Source organism: Pholcus phalangioides, unplaced genomic scaffold (assembly GCF_987345545.1).
Source record: "Pholcus phalangioides strain wild (caught in Gottingen) unplaced genomic scaffold, Ppha-v1.0 ptg000003l_1, whole genome shotgun sequence".
Lineage (NCBI taxonomy): Eukaryota > Metazoa > Arthropoda > Arachnida > Araneae > Pholcidae > Pholcus > Pholcus phalangioides.
In genome coordinates, this window is record NW_028301596.1 from 25,848,709 (window position 1) to 25,872,089 (window position 23,381).

At 37.3% G+C, this 23,381-nt stretch overlaps 1 protein-coding gene across 3 annotated transcripts in view; it reads left to right on the plus strand.

Moving 5' to 3' along the window:
• Positions 1 to 23,381, plus strand: part of LOC149088343 (2-oxoadipate dehydrogenase complex component E1) — an 846,788-nt gene that overhangs the window by 495,568 nt on the left and 327,839 nt on the right. For 2 of the 3 annotated variants that reach the window (XM_089247246.1, XM_089247241.1), the window contains exons 9-10: positions 1,343 to 1,486; positions 21,570 to 21,685. In XM_089247246.1, coding sequence (XP_089103372.1) covers positions 1,343 to 1,486; positions 21,570 to 21,685 — 260 coding nt within the window. The remainder of the gene's footprint in view (positions 1 to 1,342; positions 1,487 to 21,569; positions 21,686 to 23,381) is intronic. The other variant, XM_089247249.1, reaches the window with a different exon arrangement.

Below are 23,381 nucleotides of genomic sequence, written 5' to 3' on the forward strand. Positions count from 1 at the left end.
GAACTCAATTTTTGGCGCTATTTCCATTTAGAAAATTCGACCCGTATAAAAAAAAAATGAAACGTTGTATAATTTATGAAACTATAAAGGGTTAGGATGGCATGCGAATTTCAAGAAAATATTGATGTATCGAATGGAGGCTAAAGGATCGACCACTGGTTCCAGAGAGTGATGTTGACCGGTTTGCGACGTGGGCAGAGAAACGTCAATATTAGTGATTCAGTAAAAAAATCATAGCTTTAGAAACAAAAGCATATAAATTTTACTAACTTGCTAAAATCTTACTATATATGATTAAATCATAGCAGTTGGCAAGTATGCCTATTTATTTTTTAAACAAAAATCCCAGTTGTAAAATGTAAAAAAAAACCAAATTTCGACTTCCAAAACCATCACAAAATGATAGTCTCCGTTGTACTTAACAATTTCTTCTTTGCCGGCAAGGTTGTCATTTTCCTTAAGTTTAGTCACGTCTTCTTCTCAAGTTGCGTTAGCAAAGGGAATAATGTCCCAGCAATCTTCGTTCTTCTAACGAATTAACAGGAACTCCATCAGAATGCATGAACAGGATGATATTGAGTGTATGAAGAAGCTATATTATGACACCCTCTGTAATAAAATGTAAGCCGCCGTCTTTTGAATCAGGAAAGCATATACTGTCTTTTTCGGAATTCTCAGCATCGCCCTACAACAGCGCCATCTCGCGACAGAGCGGCACGCATGCTATATTACATTAGGACTGGATCAGAGCAGGTTATGACATCATTCTTGGTTTGCACATATGTAAAGCAAAAGACCATGAACTAGGAAAAACGGACTATCATCTTCATTGATATGATTTTCTAAAATTGTTACATATTTTTCCATATTTTACGTACACTTTTCATGTGCAGTATAATTTTTATTTTTTGTTTCTTGGAAATAATAAAAATATTTTTTCATGAAAAGGATTTTTTTTATTAAATGTGTTGTAATCAAATACGAATAAATAGTAACAATAATATTTATGTAATTATAACAAAATTTCTAGAATTACATTCATCACTTGCGGAATTTTCTACAGCTTTATGTAGAGAAATGAATTTTCATGAGGCATCCACACACACACACACATTTTCGATAATTTTGGAACATTATTGAAATTTATTCATTATTATTTATTTATTTAATAGAACTATGAAGTCCTAATTTTTTAATCCTATAGAGATTTCTATGGAAATAAATTTCTATAAAGAGTGATTCCTAAATTCTATAAAATTTTCTGTAGAACTCTATAGCACGCTATAAACCATTTTCATAAGGGTACTTTGTTTTGCAGAAATTTAATTTTTTTTTCTTGTAGGCTGCAGTACCTGTGGTGGTTGGGAAAGTTCGCAGTATGCTTGCAAATAATAAACTTGGGGATTATTTCAGTGCTGAATGCTCTGCATCTGACACAAAAATATTAGCTGTTCAAATTCATGGAGATGCCTCTTTTGCAGGGCAGGTAACAATATATTGGATACAATACAGCAATGCTTGTTTATGAATTAGTTTAATATTGTAAATTAAATATTGTCATTCTCAATGGAATTGCACTGCTATAGATTTCATCTATAGTTTCTGAGATGACCTCACTCAGCTATGGAGCGATGGGAAATACTCTCAATACTATAGAAATTATCTTTTCTTTTACTCCAATTACTATAGAAAACAATTTTTGAAACTAACTTCTATATTTTCTGCTAGTTAAAGGAACTAGTTACAAAAATTGATTGGCTACGGTAATTTAGAGTTGTTTTATTACTGAAGTGAAACTTACAGGGAGGGAGCACATTTTCAAATCCACTTGGTAGAAAGTGTAACGGAAATGCTTTCCTTTTGCTTCATTCATAAAAAGTGAAAAGGAGAAATGGAAATGATATAAGTTTTCCTTTCCCTCAAAACCAGAATGGAATTACGTTGGATTGATGATGGTGGGGAGGGTAGCATGTCTATGGAACTCAGATTGGTTTGAAGAAAAACAAAGTTTGGATGGTGTGAAGGTTCTATTGATTACTGCTGATCAGCAAAATACTGTTACCACACAAAATAGGAACGAACAAAATAAAAATTAGCGCATAAAGTTAATTTTAATTATTTTAGCAAATAAATTTGAAATTTACTTTAGAACTAATAAAAATTTTGATTTAAAGCAATAAATTTCAAGTTTTTTATTCTCTAAAATTAGTGAATAAATAAATATAAACATTAAAATAATTATTTGTTACGTGTAATTTGTAAAATAATGAAATTAATGAGAGAAGTAGCTTTAGAATTAATTAATGAAACTGCAAATTTATGCAAAACAGAAATAGTGAAAATTTTCAATAATTCGTTTCAATTATTTGATCTCATTGGTAACATCAAAATCATGTTTTGACTTGAATCATTTCACAACTAAAAAACCAGAGATGGACAGAATTCAGGAGCTATCTGATTTCCAGTGGAAGAGGGGAGTCAAAGTTATTTGCTCTGATTAGCAAATTTGTTGGAAAACCCAGTTTTCTGTTCACAGTCACATCTAATCATTGAAAAAAGTGCACTGAGAACTGCTGTTGCGATGTCATTGACATTACACTTTGAATAAAGACAGCAAATAAAACAGCCTGGGGTTTCCAAGAGGCTCTAGCTGGTGAAACAATACAGTGAAACCTGTACGAAATAGAACGTTAATAGACTGAAATAATATTTTATTTTAAACAGTTTTCTGTTTTATAAAGGTGCAAATAAAAGCACTAATCATTGAACATATTATATTTTGATTTCGTTTAAGATAGGTTCCTTTCTCGTACAAATTTCCTCGTATAATGAAATTACACGTCACCAGATTGTGCGTTTATTTTGATGTTACTTTCACATTCACAGAAATGTTGAAAAATATCTGAAAAAATTTCACTACAAAGCTAACAAAAATTGATGTGTGATAAATGGAAATTGATTTGAGAAATGACTCCAGAACAAATGATGATCTTGACTGATCCAAAGGGGTAATGAGAAATTTATTAAAAATTAGGTCAAAATTAAGCCCTTGAACTGCCATTTATTTTCAGGCAGCACTGCTGAGACATACACAAACCTGCCAACTCTTCGGATTTGGTCAGGCAATGCCAGACTTTCTAAATGTTCATATGGTTTCCTGATTTTAATTAGATATCACTAAGTTTGATGAAGGGTATAAAAATTAAATTATTTTTCAGGTTAAATCAAAATACTCTTCAGGGATACGTATCTTTGAACACGGTTTTTTTTTTTCTTTTTCTACAGAAATCATCTATATTCAAACTTTGATTGCAATATCAGAATAGGGGATGCTTGTGACAATGTTATAAAATGCTGACCCGAGGGTTGGCTATGCTCCAGGATACTTTCATGATATTTTCCCTGACAGTGACAAAGTTTGGCCCTGATAGGATCCCAAATCATATCCTCAAATTCTGCGCAGATGAAATTATAACTATCTCCTCATTATTTTCAACGTCTCACTGAACACATCTAACCTTCCCTCTGACTGGAAAATTAATCAGATAATTCCCATCCATAAATCCGGTTCAATGTCCCCCCCCCCCCCCTCTTAATTTTAGACCTTTCGCAAACACCTCTTGCTGCAAGCTCTTTGAACACATAATTTCTAAGGAAATCTGTACCCACCTCGACTTGACTAACTTTCTCTATTCCAACCAACATCATCGTTATCTGTATCTACCCAGTTAACACTCTTCATACATGACTTATCAGACACCATTGACAGAAACCTCCAATCAGTTATCATTTTCCTAGATTTTTCTAAAGCATTTGACAGGGTGCCCCACAATTAACTTCTCCTAAAACTCTCAAATCTCGGACTAAATGTTCATCTTCTTAAATGGGTGGAGGCCTTTGTTCTATTTGTGGTTATACGTACGGCACCAATGTTGAACTTGATGAAACACGGCACCGATGTGGTGTGGCTTACTTTATATTTCCCTTCTTTATATTTTTGATAGTTAAAGCATCAATGTGGTATTAACTATTTCACCACACCAATATTATTATTTATGAATCGTCCCAGTAACAACAAAAAAAAAATGTTGTGATGCAAATTACCAACAAATACAATTACAATTATGAGAACCATGAGCATTATGCTCCTTAACATGGGGATATTTAAACTCTTATGCCAGTGATCAGAATAGGGCATTACAGAGCATGGTTTCCTTCGTGCACAAAATAACCATTATCTGCGGAGAGTGCTAGAGTTTACCATCTCAATGAAAATTTACCACATGAATAACAAATAAAAAGAATTCACTAGAACCAAATTAATACAATTCACACACACAGTTATAATAGTTAAATAACATTAAATTTGAATTACTTTTCTTTCAAAGAGATATCTTATCATTACAATAACACCATTTAGAGACATTTAGCTACTTCATAATGCTGATATTGAACGAGTTCAAACACAGTCTCTCCACGTAGGAAATTGCTTTTTCAACATAATCATTAAACAAATTTTTACTTTAGACAGCAAAACTTCAACATACTCAGTCAAACCATAAATGTGCATTGTCAATGAGGTCATTAGAATTAAGACACCTTAAAGAACTTTTATGCTTAAACAACCTAAAAAACAAAAACTTCAAAGGGGGAGTTGGATGTAACCTCAAAGAATTTTGATACCAAAAAATATTAATTTCTAGAACCGCCACGAACAAAAAATGGTGAATGAGAGAGGAAAACAGGAGAAAATCTCACATACCTTCAAATTCCGTGTGACTCGATGTTCTGTCACTCAGGGGTCAGCATTTCGAATCCTCTAAACGTAACAGGAACAGTTCTTAAGTCCAATGGATACATGAAGCAAAGCAGGTGACTTATTCAAGATTGAACTGAACTCTCGGGAACCTTCTCGGTTGAGATAGACACGTGCTCCGCTCCAGCCATGGTGACAAACTCCAGGATCAGGATAGGCTTGGCAAGTAGTGAACACTTACATTTCGCGAGCAAAACTTCACATTTCAAGGGAGGAAGAAAAGGGGGGGGGGGAATTTAAACTGCCATGTCAAACTCTTCGCTGATGATTTTCATCTACAAAACAGTGTCCAATCTTTCCGACCAAAAATCTCTCCAACACAACCTCAACATTATTTCCGAATGGTGCTCAACCTTTAATCTGCCCCTCAACTTCTCAAAAACAGTTTTCATGAAAGTTACCCGTAAAAGAATTCCCCACGATTTCCCTTACTCGATAAACAATTCTTTGATCTCTGGGGTTTCTTACTATAAATACATGGCCATAATAATCTTTTCCAATCTCCGCTGGAATCTCCACATTGATTATACGTTTAATAAATGTCTCCATAAACTCTTTTTCCTTCGCTGTAACCTAAAATACTCCACCCGTCATGTCCGTCTCTTGTGCTACCAGACATATATTCTCCCTATTCTCTCTTATGCCTGTGAGATCTGGGATCCCCATACTCAAACCAACATAGACAAATTAGAATTTATCCAAAATAAGTCCACTCGCTTCATTTTTAACTGTTGGACTTGATGTGTCTCCATATCGGAACTCAAGGGTTCTCCTCCCTTAGACTTATTTCTCGCTCAACTTTTCTTTTCAAAATCCTCTAGGGTTTTTTAATATCAACACTTCCACTATTCTAATTAAACCCTCACATTTCTCTGTTAGACTCAATCACTGCCAAAAATTACAGCCCATCTTTGCCTCTTCAGATTGTCACAAATTCAGTTTCTTCCCAAGAACTATTATCAATTGGAACAACCTACCATCAAATATTTTAGATTATACTAAGATTTCTGAATTTTCATGTACCATCAACTGTCATTTTCACCATACATAATTTCCACATCCTCTTTTATAAACCTCTGTCAAACAATATTGAATAAATAAATAAATATGTTATTAATATATGTTCATAAATGCCTATTTTTGTCTCTTTTCAAATTTTTCGGAAAAAAATTCTTTTTCTGCCGTAAATGCCTATTTTTTGCACAGTTTTAAGTTTATTGGTGCATTTCAGAGGCCATAATATGAAACTTGGGTATTTAGAGCATTGAGAACAAAAGAAATGCTTTTTAAAAATTTTTCCCCAACTCCCTGTATTAATTATCAACTAGTCTCCCCCCACTCCTTCCAGCCCCATTTAAACGTGAATATATTAACTCGTTCGGGTTTCAGACTGTTCTCGTAAGTACTTAGCAAAATACCTTTCTCCTTTTTCTATTGCTTTGTGTTGTGTGTGTGTATATATATATATATATATACACTGCTGGCCACCGTAAATGCAACACCCTGAAGGAAGCATGCAAATAATATGAAATTTACAACATGCATTAGCGGAGGTGAGATATGCAAATGATTAGAATTTCAGCGCAGACGCACATCACGCGCGCCTGTGGCGCCACTTCAAAGCGCTATTTAAGGCTTGGAGATTTCGACGATTTGAAGTACGGCAATTGTGTTTTTCTTGTGGTTTTTTCAAAAAAACGATCAATTATGCCTCGTAGAAAACAGCGATCATCTTTTGATCAAGTATCCGAGTTCGACAGAGGAAGGATAGTGGCCTACCGAGATTGTGGATTACCTTCCTGGGAAATCGGTAGTCGTGTTGGACGAAACCAAACAACTGTAATGCGGATATGTGATCGTTGGATGCAGGAGGGTACGACGGACCGACGTGTTCGATCGCATCCACCTCAGTGCACCACTTCACGTGATGACAGGCGTATTGTGCGTATGTCAGTGACGGATCGCTCAGCCACATCACGAACCATAGCACAGCACATTCAGTCTGTACCGCATCATCCAGTGTCTGCGCGTACCATTCGACGCCGTTTACAGCAGAGTGGTCTGTCCGCAAGACGTCCATTGCTTCGTCTACCCTTGACGGAGAACCACAGACGTCTCCGCCGCCAATAGTGCGATGAATGAAGGATGTGGACGGCACAATGGAATGAAATTGTCTTTACTGACGAGTCACGCTTCTGTCTGCAACACCACGATGGTCAGATTCGAGTCTGGAGACACCGTGGAGAGAGGATGCTGAACAGCTGCGTTATGCACCGCCACACTGCTCCTGCACCGGGTATTATGGTATGGGGTGGTATTGGATATCACTCTCGCACTCCTCTAGTACGCATTGCCGGTACTTTAAAAAGCCAGCGCTACATCTCCGAGGTGTTGGAGCCAGTTGTCCTTCCTTACCTTCAGGGCTTGCCCACAGCCATATTTCAACAGGATAATGCGCGACCACACGTGGCACGCATTGTCCAAAGGTTCTTCGTCAATCGCCAGATTGAATTGCTTCCCTGGCCAGCTCGCTCTCCGGATCTTTCGCCGATAGAAAACATGTGGTCCATGGTTGCTCAACGATTGACCCAGATTACATCCCCAGCTGCCACACCAGATCAACTTTGGCAATGCGTGGAAGCTGCTTGGTCTGCTGTACCCCAAGAACACATCCAAAGTCTCTTTGAATCAATGCCGAGGCGTGTGGCAGCGGTGATCTCCAACAATGGCGGCTACTCTGGCTACTGATTTTGGCAGGAACCACACTTCACAGAAGTCTATAAATTTAATCATTTGATGCTTGGTCAACATGTTATCTACAAAATAAATATTGTTGCGATATCTCTTGTCTTTCTTGGTGTTGCAATTTGGATGGCCAGCAGTGTATATAAGGTATAACCCAGGCAAAAATTTCACACAAAGTAGTCATGCACGAGATGCTGAAAAAAGATGCTGTTGGCCCCCAAAACATTTAAATTCATAACAAAATTCAAAAATATTATATGACATGATTTCATTACACTTCCATTGGCCCTACTACCGAGAACCTACACTATAAGTCACGTATAAGAGAGAGTAAGGGAGTAAGGTATAGTAAACTCACACTATAAGAGAGAGAAGTAAGGGAGACTTCATTGGGAGACCCCATCCACTTAGAATTCATAGCAGCATTGCGTCTCAAGCCTCCCAAGATTTCCCAAGCTTCACACACTCCGGTCCTGATATTTGTATGTCCCACTCTTCATTCTTACTTCTCTGTTACTCTAACTCCTATCCAGATATTTACCTGTCATTTAAGATTTCATAATGGACGTCCCAGTCCCTTAGAAAACTCCGCCCATTTCATTTTATTTGATACTTTACCTGTTATCTCTAAGTTTCTATTCATTTTTAAATTTTTATTCATAACATTGGCATTGCAGATCCATCCGTGATTTCTTTGTCCATGTGATTCTCCATTCAGTAATGACAGTAACTAAGAGATTCACTATTGAATGGTGATTGCCCCATCTACTTACGTAGTTCTGTGATTGTATTTCTTTTAATTGGGACTGTTCTCACCGGCTTGGACAAAGCTTCTTTCATCGACATGACGCCACTTACTTTAAACCCTCAAAAAACATGTCTACCATCCATAGACAACCATTCTTATTTACGTTCCCATTATTCAATTATTTATTTGCTGTACCATAGTATATCTGTTGCTGCCACCTTTTTTATCGGTGCCTGGAGACCCACAACTCAATATAGTTAAAAATAGCACAAACTAGCTAACAACATGATCTGAGAGATAGGGAACGTAGTGTTGCCATGCATCAACTTTGCTTTCACAGGATGATAATAGACGTGAATAATTTCGTTTTAGATGAACACTGCCTACTTTCAGAAAAGCAGCGAAATTTCGAAATTTGTTTCTCCACATGCTTCACGCTATATGTGTCTCGCTCAGGCATTGACATGCACATATGTGTTGCATCTCTTGGTGTAAGAACCACTGGTCTCTAAAGTTATGTTTTTCAAAACGTAGACAACACAATGCTCCATGAAATAAAAGGATTGATATAACAGCAGTTAAGATACTGTGTATATATAGAAGGCACCATGTCTATTTTCGTTGATATTGAGATAACGCTCATTAATTTGCTATATTTTCATTCAGGGGCATTGGAAGTATTTCCAACCCATGGGTGCTCACATAGATGTACTACGCAGGGGGGGGGGGGTCCCCCATATTAAAATATCAAAATATATATATATATATATATATATATATATATATATATATATTGCTTTTTTTTTTATTTGTTATATTTCTATAGAAATACTGTATAATGGTGGTTGTCAATCAGTGCTCCGCGGAGCCCTTGGGGGCTAGGGCTCTTCCCATAGGCTCTGCCGTTGCTCCAGGGCAATAAAATAAATCTGTGAATCTGATAAATAAATAAAAGGACGCTTGTGTGCAAGGCTCGCCATTGAAATAATATGTTAAAAAGAACTCTGTGAGAAAAGGTTGAGAACCACGGCTGCATTGGCGTATGCAACAAATTTAAACAACGATATGCATACAAATTGACACAACTGATGTTAAAATGTCCTCTGCTTTCTCCTATGGGACATATCTTGAAGGAAAAAAAATAAAAAGGTCATCTCACTGGCCCTGTCGGCCCCTCTTCCCCATGTGGGAGCCATGGCGGGTGTGTCAACAGCAGAACTTGGCAGTGTGTCTGTTCCCTGGGTTCTTGTCAGAATATTGATAAGGTATGATTCAGTCGGTCTACCTCTTGTGGCTTCTCTACTTCCCTGGTTCATGATGAATTGCTTTTCAGTGCATTTGACCACTTTAAACTGTGTGTTAAATGAAATGCTTTGTTTTATCCGGCCAACATGATGCCTCGGTCGTTGGCAGGAGATAAAGAGAAAGGTCACATGAAAAAAACCTTCCTAAATTAGCTTGTCGTCTATCAGCTATGTTGAATGCACATCATTTCAGCACTCATGAAATAAACCAATAATTTACTGATTTGAAATCTAAATATTTATGTTGATAAGGAGTCGTCATTGTTTACCAAAATATTTAAACTCTTTCCCCCCCCCCAAATAAACAGTTTTGTCGTTCCACCCATTTTCTATGGAATAAATCTTTTTGAAGGTGTACATCCTAAAATTATCACTCTTATTAATTTGGTGTATAACATGAATTTTTATCCTCAACATAGATATTATAATTGAAAACAGCGTGAAATGAAAAATTTCAACTTTCTTGTCTGAAAAAATTGACTTTTCAAAATTTTATATGTATATGATGCAGGGGAAAAAAATCAGTCCTACAAATAAGAAATAACGATTAAATAATAACCTACATGAATGAATGAACGCACGCCAGGGGCTTCGCCACTGGAAAACAGTCTGGAAAACGTTTTTGCTGCAGCATTGTTGTATTTTCCTGTTTCAAATGTTACAAATCTGAATTTTATTGGTCGCTTATGGAATTTAACTGTGGCAAAAAGATATGGAAATGCGAGTCATGTTTAATTTAAAGTTTTTTGCCAAATGCAAGAATTCTTTTTATGTTAGAGCTATTGTTTATGAGCGAATAGGTGTTGATATCTGCATATTCCAGGAGAAATAGTTTTTTGAAGAAAAATTTGCACACGATGCAGAAGTTATTACTAGCTTTGTCAGTTGTAGTGTATATAAATGACTGTTTGAGGTTTCTTAGGCTTGTACGCAGAGATGCATTCATAAAGAATTTTTTTTTGTGTGTGTTGCTCTGTTTCCAAAAGGAGGCTTTTACATCCTTTAAGAACTTGATTTTCCATTCTCTGAAGCCTTCAATAGGCCAGCTATATTTCCTAGCAATTTTCAAGATGAAAATATTTATTTCTTTTGAGAGATTGTCTATGATTGTGTTCATAGTAAAATTGTTTTGATGTCTGAATTTTTTGCACGTTTTGACATGATTTCTTTGAGTTTACTATTTTTTTTTATTATGCCAAGGTTGCCTGTAATGATGTGTCCATGAAAACTATCTACAAATTCTTTGAATTCTTGTCTGTTGCATTGGCAGTCTTCCTCATTGATGAGATTGAGATTGTGGCTATAGTGATTATAGTTGCAAATAGTAATTTTTAGTGTTTTTATGTATTTGAAAGCGGTACGCATATCAAATTCCTTGTGAAGAGGGAAGAACTGGCTGTTTTTACCGTGAATGGACCTGAAGCCAATAGAGTTGAAGCGTTTATTGTTAAATGTGATTACAAAGTTTTCTATTGGCTTGTGAGTGTTGGCAAAGTGTGGTTATGCGCGAGTACAGATGGAAAGAATACGAGAATAATGATCGGCAAAGTAACGGATTTATTTAACGACAGCATATTGATCTCCACTAGAAATCATTGAAAACTAAAGTCCATATTACGTCTAACATAACTGATGAAACAACGCAATCATAACACTAAGACAAGAACCACACAAAAAACAGGATCCCAAACAGTTCATATATTCACTTTACAAACATGTGCGATCGCGTCATGATTTACATATCGGATCGTGATCGATCCGGTTACGGTTGAGTTCCTTTAATTTGCATAAAAAATAAATAAACCTAACAGTGAGTTCCTCACGATGACGACCCGCTGCATAGGTTCTATTTCACTCTCGTAAAATTCAGTTTTTTTCCTTTATCTCAAAATAATTCTTTTTTTTTGTATGTATATTATTTTTATATTTATTTTTTTTTTGTATATATATTTTTTTTGTTTAACGCTGGAACCGCGCACTTTCGATATACCTAGAACCGCAGACTTGGTCAAATTGACCCACATTGGAAAAAACTGTGTTTCATAGCGAAAACAGGAATTTATTTTAATTCCTGGAGTTTCCCCCTACTGTTATTCAATGTTGCTCAATTGCATATTCATAATGGAAAATTATATTTGTTTATGAATGTAAAATGAGCTTCAAAATAGCTAAAAAATGATGTAATTCATTAAAAATATGATTTAGTATACATTATTTACTCTATTCAGTCCAAAAACATTTTTCAGTTATTCTATAATTTGACAAAGATGTAAAATAAGCATGTTGAATTAAGCATGAGAAAGTGTATAATATGATTCTGTGAAATAAGTATTGATTTCTTACTGATAAGTGAAATTTATGATGATTGAGCATTTTTTTTCCCATTATTCTTGCACTTTTGCGTAAGGGCAATGCGTATGATGAACGCAGCTCTTCAATAAGATTTTAGACGAACTGCTTTCGAAAAACAGTTCTGGCCTTCTGTACTGCTCTACAAAATACAGGCATTTTTTATAGAGGTCCAGGATGTTGTAGAAAACGTCAATAATGCTATCTTCCCTGAATATTTTCTGGGCAATTAATCGCTACAACAATGATCATTATACTTTTGAATTGTAGTGTGAAAGTCTCTGTTTGTGTGGAAGCTTTTTGGGACTACTACTGCCAATATCGACTGCCAGATGAAGCGTGCTGAATAATGAAAAGCTTATATGGTTCTTTCCTTGATTAATTGTAACTGTGGCATCATTGTTCCATACAACTGTAGTTTCACTACCTTTATTGCGTCAGATAATATTGCTCTTCGATTTCCTCTTACCGTCTCTACTAAGCCCGTATTTTTTGGCTTTTAGTATTTGAGCCAGCTTCAGTGTAGTGAAGGAAGTGTTGGTTGAAGCATTTCTGCCCTTGCTCTCAAGTGGCTTGATCAGTTGCATCACTATGTGCTCTGAAAGAGAGAGATTCGTTGGATGCTGATACTTCCTGAGATTTGGAAATCCATTCAAAACGTATTTGGTGCAAGCCAGAATTTTATTATTTTTCTGTGACATCGTTTGCCTTCAGTTTGTCTTGACAGCTACCTACATTCGCAACTGATCTCCTACACAAGCTCTAAAACAATGCATTCCCCAAGAACTGTGGTCTGGACGAAAACCTAGCATATTGCATCTTCGTATTTTTGGATGTCGAGCCATGGTTCATATCCCCCAGTGTGAAAGAAAGAAGTTGGATCCTAAAGCTTGGGATGGTGTCCTTCTTGGCTACAGCGATGAAACCAAGGGTTATCGCATTTACAACCCCCAAACAGAAGAGGTGCAAATTGTTAGAGATGTGAAGTTTTTTAAGACCAGTTTCCATTTGGCAAAATGGATTCACCAAGCCATGATCCATTTCCGTCACCTGAAAATGCAGCTGATACGCAATTTTCAACCGTTACTATCTCTGAGCCTTCTCTAGAGACTGAAACATCATTGGAAAACAGTTCAGAACAGTCTTCTCCTTCCGATACTGTGAGGACACCTGATGTTTTGCCAAATGTTCCGATTAGATCTGATCGCTATCCTCAACGTACACGACAACAAAACATTCGTATCTTTAATGATGATTTTGTATCCTTCCAAGCTTCATTGTGTGAAAGTACACCTGAATCATTGACTGAAGCTCTGAACAGCAAGGATGCTGAACATTGGAAAAGGGCCATTGACGAGGAACTGAAATCGCATGCTGATAATCAAACATGGATTCCAGCTGAACTTCCTCCAGGTCGGAAAGCCATTTCCATGAAATGGGTATTCAAGATTAAGCAGACTGCTGATGGTTCTATTGAACGGTACAAAGCCCGTTTGGTTGCTCGTGGATGCTCCCAAAGCTATGGCCTTGATTATGATGAAACCTTCTCACCAGTCATCCGAACAACCTCAATCAGACTTTTGCTTGCCCTTGCTGCTAAATATGACTGGGATGTTCATCACATTGATGTTGCGACAGCCTTCCTCCATCCGAGGTTGGATGAAGACCTGTATGTCAAGCTTCCATCTGGATCCATTTGTCGTCTTTTGAAATCTGTCTATGGTTTGAAGCAAGCCAGTCGTTCATGGTATATGTTACTACATGATGTTCTTCTCGACCTTGAGTTCACTCTGTCCAAATATGATTCTTGTGTGTACTTCAAGATCGAAGGGGGGGAAAACAATCATTGTGGGAATATATGTGGATGACATTCTAATTTTCAGTGATGATAAATCTGCTACTGGTGATCTCAAAGCTGCCCTTGTCAAAAAGTTTAAGATGAAAGACCTTGGTGAAGTGAACCATTGTTTAGGTATGAGGATCATTCGTTATCGAAAGAACAGAAAAATTTTCATTGATCAAGAAAAATATCTGAAAGATGTTCTCATCCCTTTTGGCATGTCTGATTGTCATGGTGTTGCCACTCCTCTTGAAGTAGGACTCAGTCTATCCAAGAATGATGAACCGAAGACCGAATCTGAAAAAAAAGAGATGTCCAATGTACCTTACAGAGAATTAGTTGGCTCTCTCATCTTCGCCGCATATTCAACGAGGCCTGAGATAGCTTTTGCTATTGGTCATCTAAGCAAGTTCAACAAAAATCCTGGGAAATCTCACTGGACTGCACTGAAGCGTGTTCTTCAGTACATCAAGTCAACTGTTTCCATGAAAATGATGTATGAAGCTGATCGCTCTGAGCTTTCTGCATATGCTGATGCAGATTGGGAAAATTGTTTGGACACCAGAAGGTCCATATCTGGATATGCATTCATGATGTCAGGAGGAGCTGTCACCTGGATGTCAAAACAGCAACACTCCGTCGCTCTCAGTTCAACCGAAGCTGAATAAAGTCTTTCAAGTTCAGCAGCTCAGGAATGTGCCTGGTTGAGAGGAATAATGTGTGAGCTGAAATTGAAAGGACATCAGAAATCCACTGTGTGTGATTTATTGTGACAATAAATCTGCAATAAAATCTGCAGAGAACCCAAAATTCCATGCTCGCACCAAACATATTGATGTAAGGCATCATCATATTAGATCCAAGATCAGAGAAGGGGACATACTCCTTGAATATGTCCAGAGTCAAGATATGATTGCAGACATACTTACGAAAGGACTGCCAAGACCAGCTCATCAAAAGCTTTGCTAAGAACTGGGACTTGTCACCTGATTTCCACTAAGATAATTCAGACAGACTGAATTAAAGGGGGGGTGTTAGTGTTAGGATGAGTCCGTGGATAAATTACGATATATAGTTTTATTATCACAAAAAAATGAGTAACTTTGCCTGGTTTTAATTTATACAAAAATTGCCACGTTTTTAAGACAAAAAAAAACGTTTGTCTTAAAAACGTGGCAATTTTTGTATAAATATAGTTTTATTACAGAAGCAAGCACACATTACTACAAACTACACAACACACACAAGGACGGTTACAAGAGGAATGAGAACAAACAGTACACTGATCAGAGTATAACAACATACGTCATAGGTCCAGACCAGACCAGCATTAGAATTTTGCCCCATTCTCAGCGCCATATGGGCTGATAGTGGGAAATCCAATGGGCCCAGATAGGCCTATGAACAACATACGTTATAGGTGCTGCCATCTATCAGACATTATTTACACCGACATATTTCACTGTTGTTATTTACACTAACTGTTAGTGTGTTGTTATACTCTGATCAGTGTACTGTTTGTTCTCATTCCTCTTGTAACCGTCCTTGTGTGTGTTGTGTAGTTTGTAGTGATGTGTGTTTCTGTAATAAAACCATATATCGTAATTGATCCACGGACTAATCCTAATAAAAGCTACCTATTCAAACAGTTGCTCTGTCAGTCTAAATTAAAAATTACTAGTATAAATCAAAGTGTGCAGTACATTTCACCACAATAATTTAAATAATAAGAGATAAAAAAAGATAAAAAATTGTTATTTTTTGTTTCGCAATCTATAAATTTTATTAGTATTGTTATTTTGATTCATACTTTAATAAATATCATATTACTTCGAATTTATACGATTTTCATAACATTGCACATTAAAACTCTGCTTAAGCCTTAATAACTTTTCGATAACTTTAGGTGACGACTTATCAAGGTTTTACTGTAGTAAGTGCAGAAAAGGTTAAATTCATAAAATTTGTCATTTTAGCCTGATATTCACATTTTTACGAACACACTCTTTCAAGGGGGGCACAGGATTCTGAGAAGGGCCTCAAGTAATCTTTCAAAGAATTTGCGTTTCAAATCATCAAAAAGCATGGTATTAAATAAACAAAAATTGGTTAAGGTAGCATAAAAAGGCATTTTCATTCGATATTTTTTTAATGAAAATATTCAAGAATATTTTAATTTTTGATTGTCTCAGGGATGGGGTAGAATGATACCCTATGCCTCCCCCCTGTATACGCTTCTGACTAGAGTCGATTCTTCCTTCAGTGTCTTTTTTCCCAAAGTGACCCACCAGTAAAAATTTCTTATAAAATGGCCTTTTGTGCACAACCCCAAAAGAACAAGTAACAGTGTCTCAGTGCAACAGTGATTGTTGGGGCATCAAAGTGACTACTTGAATGGTTGATGGGACGTCTCCACTGGTCCCGAGGGCGTAGGCAGGGGGGGGGGAACCAGGGGGACCGGCTCCCCCCGCCAAAATGTTTGCAACTTTTTCCTACAGTTTTAAATGTTCTTTTCAACTGGTTTTTTTTAAACCGATTGGAGACTACGTGGCTCCCTGAAATTCAGGCCTTTTTAGTCCCTACCCTAGGGACAGAGGCAATGTATTTCGGCATGTATCACAAAGCCAGCACCCTATTCAAAGAAGAAACTCTCTTCCCCCCCCCCCTCCTGGAGGAGTACCATTTCAATACACGTCAAGAAAACAGGCCATCATCAATGCCAATCGCTTTGTTGGAACGACAAGTGTTGGATCTGCAGAACATAGACCATTTATAGAGTAAATGGTTGATCATTGATAATTTTTGTCGCACCACGGTCATTTTCTGCACACGAGGGCTAATTAGACCGGGACCTACAATTTATTGCCGATTCCGAACGGCAGGCTTGTTTTTATACTCATCGAGAGTTTGGCGTGCTAACCCCTCGATGGGGGACTCCCTGCGGTAGCAATTTTTTGCTGTGGTCAAGTCGCCGTTTTTTGTTGTACCCCTGTGTCAGGAAAGTTTTCTGACAAGGATGAACCGGGTATCAAACTCGCGACACCTCTAAACATCCTTTGGTACTTTAGGGGAGCATCTTATCAACCGGGCTACCGCGCCCTAGAGTAAATGGTGGAAGGAAGTTGAAAATTAAACTCACGACTATAGTAGTGGACTTCAAAACCATGCTCGCGGGCGCCACCAGTTGCTTTCTTACAATAGTATGAATTATATAGCCGTCTTTGATTATGAATTCGAAGATTTGCGTCCGCCACCACGAAAAAACACATTCGTGCCCCCTAGGCACCTAGAGGGGGGGATCAATAGTGCACCGCGTATCTTAACAATACCCGGCTTTTTCCTTTTTTATCGTTAAAATTTTGTTCTAGTCAAGGAGGGAGAAGGAGGATAAAAAAAAAGTCCAGTGTCCAGCAATAATTGGAACCATATGACAAAATGTGCATGAAAAGAACAGGGTGGGCGAATGAATGTTGCCTGTAGAATTTCGTATTTTTTCATCCTGTCCTATCAGAATTCGAAGCTCTTCGGTTCATGGTTACCGTAGTATTATAATAATTTGAGTTTCTTTAGCAAACCATCTCTGTCAGTTCGATTCTGTCGCTATTCATCAGTTTAACGTTTTTCCTTGATTTTTCAAATGGATATAACTAAGTATTTTAAAAAACCACGGCTTGATTCTGATAGTGCATCAGCGCAGAGCAATGATGCGCTGGTTTTGAATGAAGCGATTCCTACAAACGAAAGGAAAAATGAGCCTGAAATTTCACCTGTTGTAGCTGCCGAGGCTTCCGCTGAATGGGACATTGGACACTATATCGATTCATCATTAAATGATTTTTCACGCGAAAAATTACTGCTGAATTGTTGGAATCCACCTGAAAATTACTCATTTCCACCACACCAGGTTGGCAAAAGAAAATTAAAGTTTCAATACTCTTGGCTCAAACAATTCAAGTGGTTAGCTTATTCGAAACATCTTCAAGGAGCATTTTGAAAACTGTGTGTTGTGTTTTCCCATGAAAATTGTGGCAAAGGAGGGCATCAGCGACTTGGTACCCTGGTTAAAAAGCCCTATTCGAGGTGGAAGGACGCTCGAGAGGATTTTTTAAATCGTACCAAAACTCGCTACCACCAAGCATCTAGCGAATATGCAGACTGCTTTTTAAGAGTCGCTGAAGGCCAACAAGACGATGTTGCAAATCAACTCAGCATTAAAAGAAGCAAACAGAACTTAAATATAAGAGAAACAGTGAAATCTATCATCGAAACCGTGATCTTATGCGGTCGTCAACAAATTGCCCTCCGAGGAAAATGTGACTCTGGAAATGTTACACAAGAAACAGATGTGAATGATGGAAATTTTTGATTAATTTTGCGTTTCCGTGTGGATGCTGGTGATACTGTTTTAATGAAACATCTGGAACATGGGCCAAGGAATTCCCAGTATATCAGTCCCATGATCCAGAATGAGATAGTAGAGCTCTGTGCCACATTCCTTCAAGAAGAGATAGTACTGAAAATAAATTCGTCGCAGTATTTTTCGGTTTTGTGTGATGAAACCACTGACATTTCTGGAACAGAACAACTGAGTCTATGTGCGCTATATTTTGCTAAAGAGGAAAAAAAAATACGAGGAGACTTTCTCCTTTCTGCGCCTGCCACGGATGTTACGGGCCATGGTCTTTCACATTTGATTCTACAGAATCTGAAATGTGTAGGCATAAACTGCGATTATCTGGTTGGACAAGGGTACGATGATGCTGCAGCTATGAGCGGTTATATACATGGAGCCCAAGCCTTCATTAAAAAAGAATATCCCCTAGCATTGTATGTCCATATCGAGCACATTGCCTGAATCTAGCGTTAAGCAATTCCTGCATGATTCCAGCGATACAAAATTGCATAGGCACAGGGCAGTCAGTTGGAACATATTTTCGATCTTCTCCAAAAAACAACTAAGTTTTACAGGGAAACATTAAGGAATTAATTCCTGCTTCGAAACAAAAAACTTTGATATCTATGTGTTAAACTCGTTGGATTTGTAAACATGACGCTTTATTACGATTTCGGGAGATGTACGTTGCAATCGTTCTCTCACTACAAAGTTTGCAAGAATTGAAAAACCGTGAATCCGCCCAAAATTCCCATCAATTGTTATGCGCTGTCACCAATGGTCAGTTTGTGATTGCTCTTTGCATACTTGATCTCATCTTCTCCTGGACCCTGCCTCTGTCTAAAACTTTGCAGGCTGTGAACTGTAATTTGTTTTCAGCACTGGAGCACGTCGATCTGATTTTGTCCACACTGAACCAACTAAGGGATAACGCGGCAGAAAAGTTCAGTGCAGTTTTCAACGAAGCTTCAAAATTTATCTGAGGTGGACAGAGAAATCAAGGTGCCTAGAATAACATCAAAGATGACCCAGAGGGGAAATGTTGCGTGCAGTACTCCGAATAAACTTGTTCCTACCTTTTGTCAACCATGTACAAATTTCAGATAACAGATTGATTCAATACTCACAAATCATTGGTAGTCACAATGCAAATATTTCTCCCTCGTCACATCAATTCAAATTGTGGAAAACAACTCGCCGCATGCAAAGAATTTTATGACAGTGTCCTTCCAGAAACTAGAACACTCAATGCCGAGTATTCTGTATGGCGGAATAAATGGATTAAAACTGATGAAAATTTGAGACCGGGAAACGCAATAGAAGTCCTTTTACAATGCGATGCAAATCTTTATCCTAATATCCATACGTTGCTGCAAATTCTTTCTGTACTGCCGATTTCTACAGCTACTCCAGAGAGGACATTTTCTACTCTTAGATGACTAAAAACCTATTTGAGAAATACCACTGGTGAAAATAGAATTACCGGCTTAGCCCTTTTAGCCATACATCGTGACATAGATTTGAACCCAAAAGAAATCCTTGACAGATTCATCAACAGCTCAAGACGCACAAATTTCTGAGGTAAGAAATTACTGAACTTCTTGATTTTTTTAAATAAGATTTGTCACCATGAGCTTCGTTTCTGTCAGCTTGATAAATCGTAATTTTTCTTCCAATACCTGAATTACGATATTATTATTACGGTTATTCCACAAAAAATTGGAAAAAAATATACAGTACATAACCCGTATACATAAGGTAACCAGTACATAACTTGTTATTGACAGATAACAATGCTCAAGGTTATGTATTTGAAGTTAGAAAAAAATTAATGTAATTACTACAATACGGTTCGCATAATTGATCGCAGCTTGCAAGAAACTTTCTAGAGAAAAAAAAAGAAGATATTTTCGTAATAATCAGGGAAGTATTCAGCGATCGACTTCTAAAGAGGGTACAAAAATTTTCTAATGGAGAAATTTTGAGCATTATAAACGTTCAAAAAGCATTTAAATTACAGAAATTCTTTGATCCTTCAGGCAGCACAGCAGAAATCATTAAACCCCATTCAAAATGCCGTCTTTTTTAATGAAATAAGCTTTCTGCTGATTTTCAGCAGGTGCTAACACCTTCTGCTTTCAGCAGAAGGGTATAGGGAAAACTGTTCCACTGAGAAATGAACTTTGCAAAATATCTGGCTTGCCAATGTTAAAATAAGAGGCTTTTAAGAAAGCGAGATATCACGTCAATGCCTCTTAAAGGGTTAAAATAGCATACAAAATTAACATAGTTTCTTCTGATATTTAATTTTTTTTAATTCTTGAAGGGAGAGGAGAGCACCGGCCCCCCTTCTCTTCCCCCTCCCCCAGCGTACGTCTATGGTAAAAAGGGATATCGTCATGGAGGGGAGATTAACAGAAATGTGCGTTTTAAAAAAAATGGTAAATGGTCCCCCCCCCCCCCGAAATTTATTTCTGGCTATGCCCTTGACTGGTCCATTGCTGGCAAGATGATATGGAGCAGTGGGAATTTGTCTGACACCCAACAATTTCGATAAGCAAAAGAAGAGTGAGGTCTGGAACCGGCGTAAATGGTCAGGTAATGATTGATGGGGTTCTGAATCAAGCAATCCATTGCCCAACTAAAGATGAAGCAGCAGCCTCAGCTGTGAAGGGTGTTGATCCCCGAGTTTTTGATACCCTGTTAGTATCTTATAGATCTTTGAATCTTGTGACTTATAATTGAGTTTGATAAGGCAATTTTTGAGGGTATTATATTTCTCTGTGAGGGGTTGGGTTCAGAATGATATAGCTAATCGTATTCGACATTGGAGTCGCAGGCAAAAGAATATATTTGAATTTTATCACATGAACTGTGATGCTGCTTGATTAAAACTGGGTCTATAACTGGTGAACCATAAAACTAGATTTATTTTCTAAGGAGTAGAGGACTATTGCTGCAGAGCAATCGTAGGAGCATTGGGTTGAATCTCATTAGGCACGACTAATTTATGATTCAGTATTACTGTACTACTAGTGAAGAATTACTATACTACAAAATATGTACAAATAATATGAAGCACCTAAAATATATTGCTCAGCGACATGCTTCAAGTCTATTTCAATCTTTTGGTCAGAAATTTAAAATGATTTATTGTATACATTAAGAGACAAGAATATGTTCCATTTTACCGTCATTATGTTGCTCATATTTCATGTACAAAATCTAATGTTCATCGTTTATCAAACAATTTTGGTTTGAAGCAAATACCCCTTAAAGCTCTCAGAATTTTGATGGAATTTATAAAAACTAATTTTTTAGTTATGCTTTCTTTATCATTCAATATGTTAATTCCAATATCTTTTTGTTTTTAGGGTGTTATTATGGAAACACTTGCCATGTCTCAAGTTCCTGGTTTCAGGGTTGGTGGCTGTCTTCATGTAATTATAAACAATCAGATTGGATATACAACGCCTTCAGAACTAGGAAGGTAGGAATTGTTTATTTATATATAGCAGGGTTCGTATGGTGCGTAAAAACTCCTTAAAAAGTCATTAATTTTCATTTCCTTTTTAAGGACCCTTAAAAACACGTTAAAATCCTTCCAGCTGTTTCTAAAAAAAGTCTACTTTTCCTCACTCTGGAATATTTCCTGTTAAGCTTGAAGTACTTGATGCTGAAAGAAAGTCCTTGAAAAAAGAAAAGGCGTGTCGGTGGGGGTGGGGGGGGGGGAAGAGAGAGATTTCTTTATAGGGATTTCAAGGCCACACTGTAGCAACCAGGTCATCGGAAAACTGCAGATGAGCAACGTAGTCAAGAGATAACGTCACCTGATTGGTTGGACTGCAGTGGCCACACCTGCTTCTTATATGCTGAGAAAAATGGGAAAAGAAGGTTGTTGTGTTGTCGAAAAATTTACAATGAAATTGAAATAAAGTAGTTAGGTAAGTTCTAACTATCATTCCTGTCAGAAAATGATGCTACTACCAGTGGTGGGAACTTGGCGCCAAAATTAACATCTTGCTCCTATAGTGTATTTTCGTATTTTTCTGCATCAAATAGCGTTTTTTTCTTCTTTTTTTTTTTGTGTGGATTTGGAAACTTCTCAAAATACTTTTATACCTGCCTTGTATGTACCTTAGGCCAGGATTACACTATAAAAGTTTGATAAAATCCCTTTTATAAAACTTGAAAAAATCCAACCAATAAAGCATATTTACAGATAATTACATTTGTGCAAATGCAACCGATAATCTTATTGGTTGAATTTTTCAAATTTTAAAAAAGCTCTTTTAACAAACTTTTATAATGTAACCCCGACCTTTTAAAGGAGAAAGAGAAATACTTATATTTTTCCTCTATAGTATGTACAATGATGCACTCAGCGCATTAAATTCACAGCTTTTCGGAAAAAAGTTTTGTTTTCACGTACCACGAAACGATTCTTTCCCAGGGAGCGGGTATTATTCCTTCGTACTTCAGCACCACCCCGTCCTCCCATCTTCCATAGTCGCACTTTGAATTATCCGAGAAAATAATTTTGAAGAGTAATTTCACTTTTCTCGAAAACTTTAAGGGGAGATATTTAAAATTTTTTTTATGATACAATACAAAACAAATAACCATTCAATAATTGTAATACACACGCATGATCGTGCGTAACACTCGTTGGAGTCGGAAGGTATGAAACAGCGGTTGCAGAATAAACAAAAAAATGGGTTAATAGGGGGTATGGTTCCCTCTTACAGATATACAGCACAGGTCTCGCAGCGTGATTTCATACTTGAAATAAGGCAGTTTATCATTTCCTGTGGTAATTGGTCCCACTCGTTCAGCAACGCTGTTTTCATTCCCTGGATGGTTCCCGGAGGGGAGTTGCAATTGCCCTCCCCAGAACGTCCCAGACATGCTCTATAGGGTTAAGGTCTGGAGATCTGGCTGGCCAATCCATCCGGCGCAATTATCCTCACTCTCTAGAAAATCGTCGAGCGGAAGAGCTCTATGTGGCCTCGCGTTATCGTCCATTAAAATTAACTCAGGGCCAACTACACCCCTGAAAAGGCGAACAGATACTTGTGCGTGCTCACTTATACTTTTTTTTAAACCGAGCACAACTCAGATCTATTGCCATGGGCAATTTACTACCTAGTGAGTTGTGCCGTCAGCCGATCATCGCCAAATTTTGC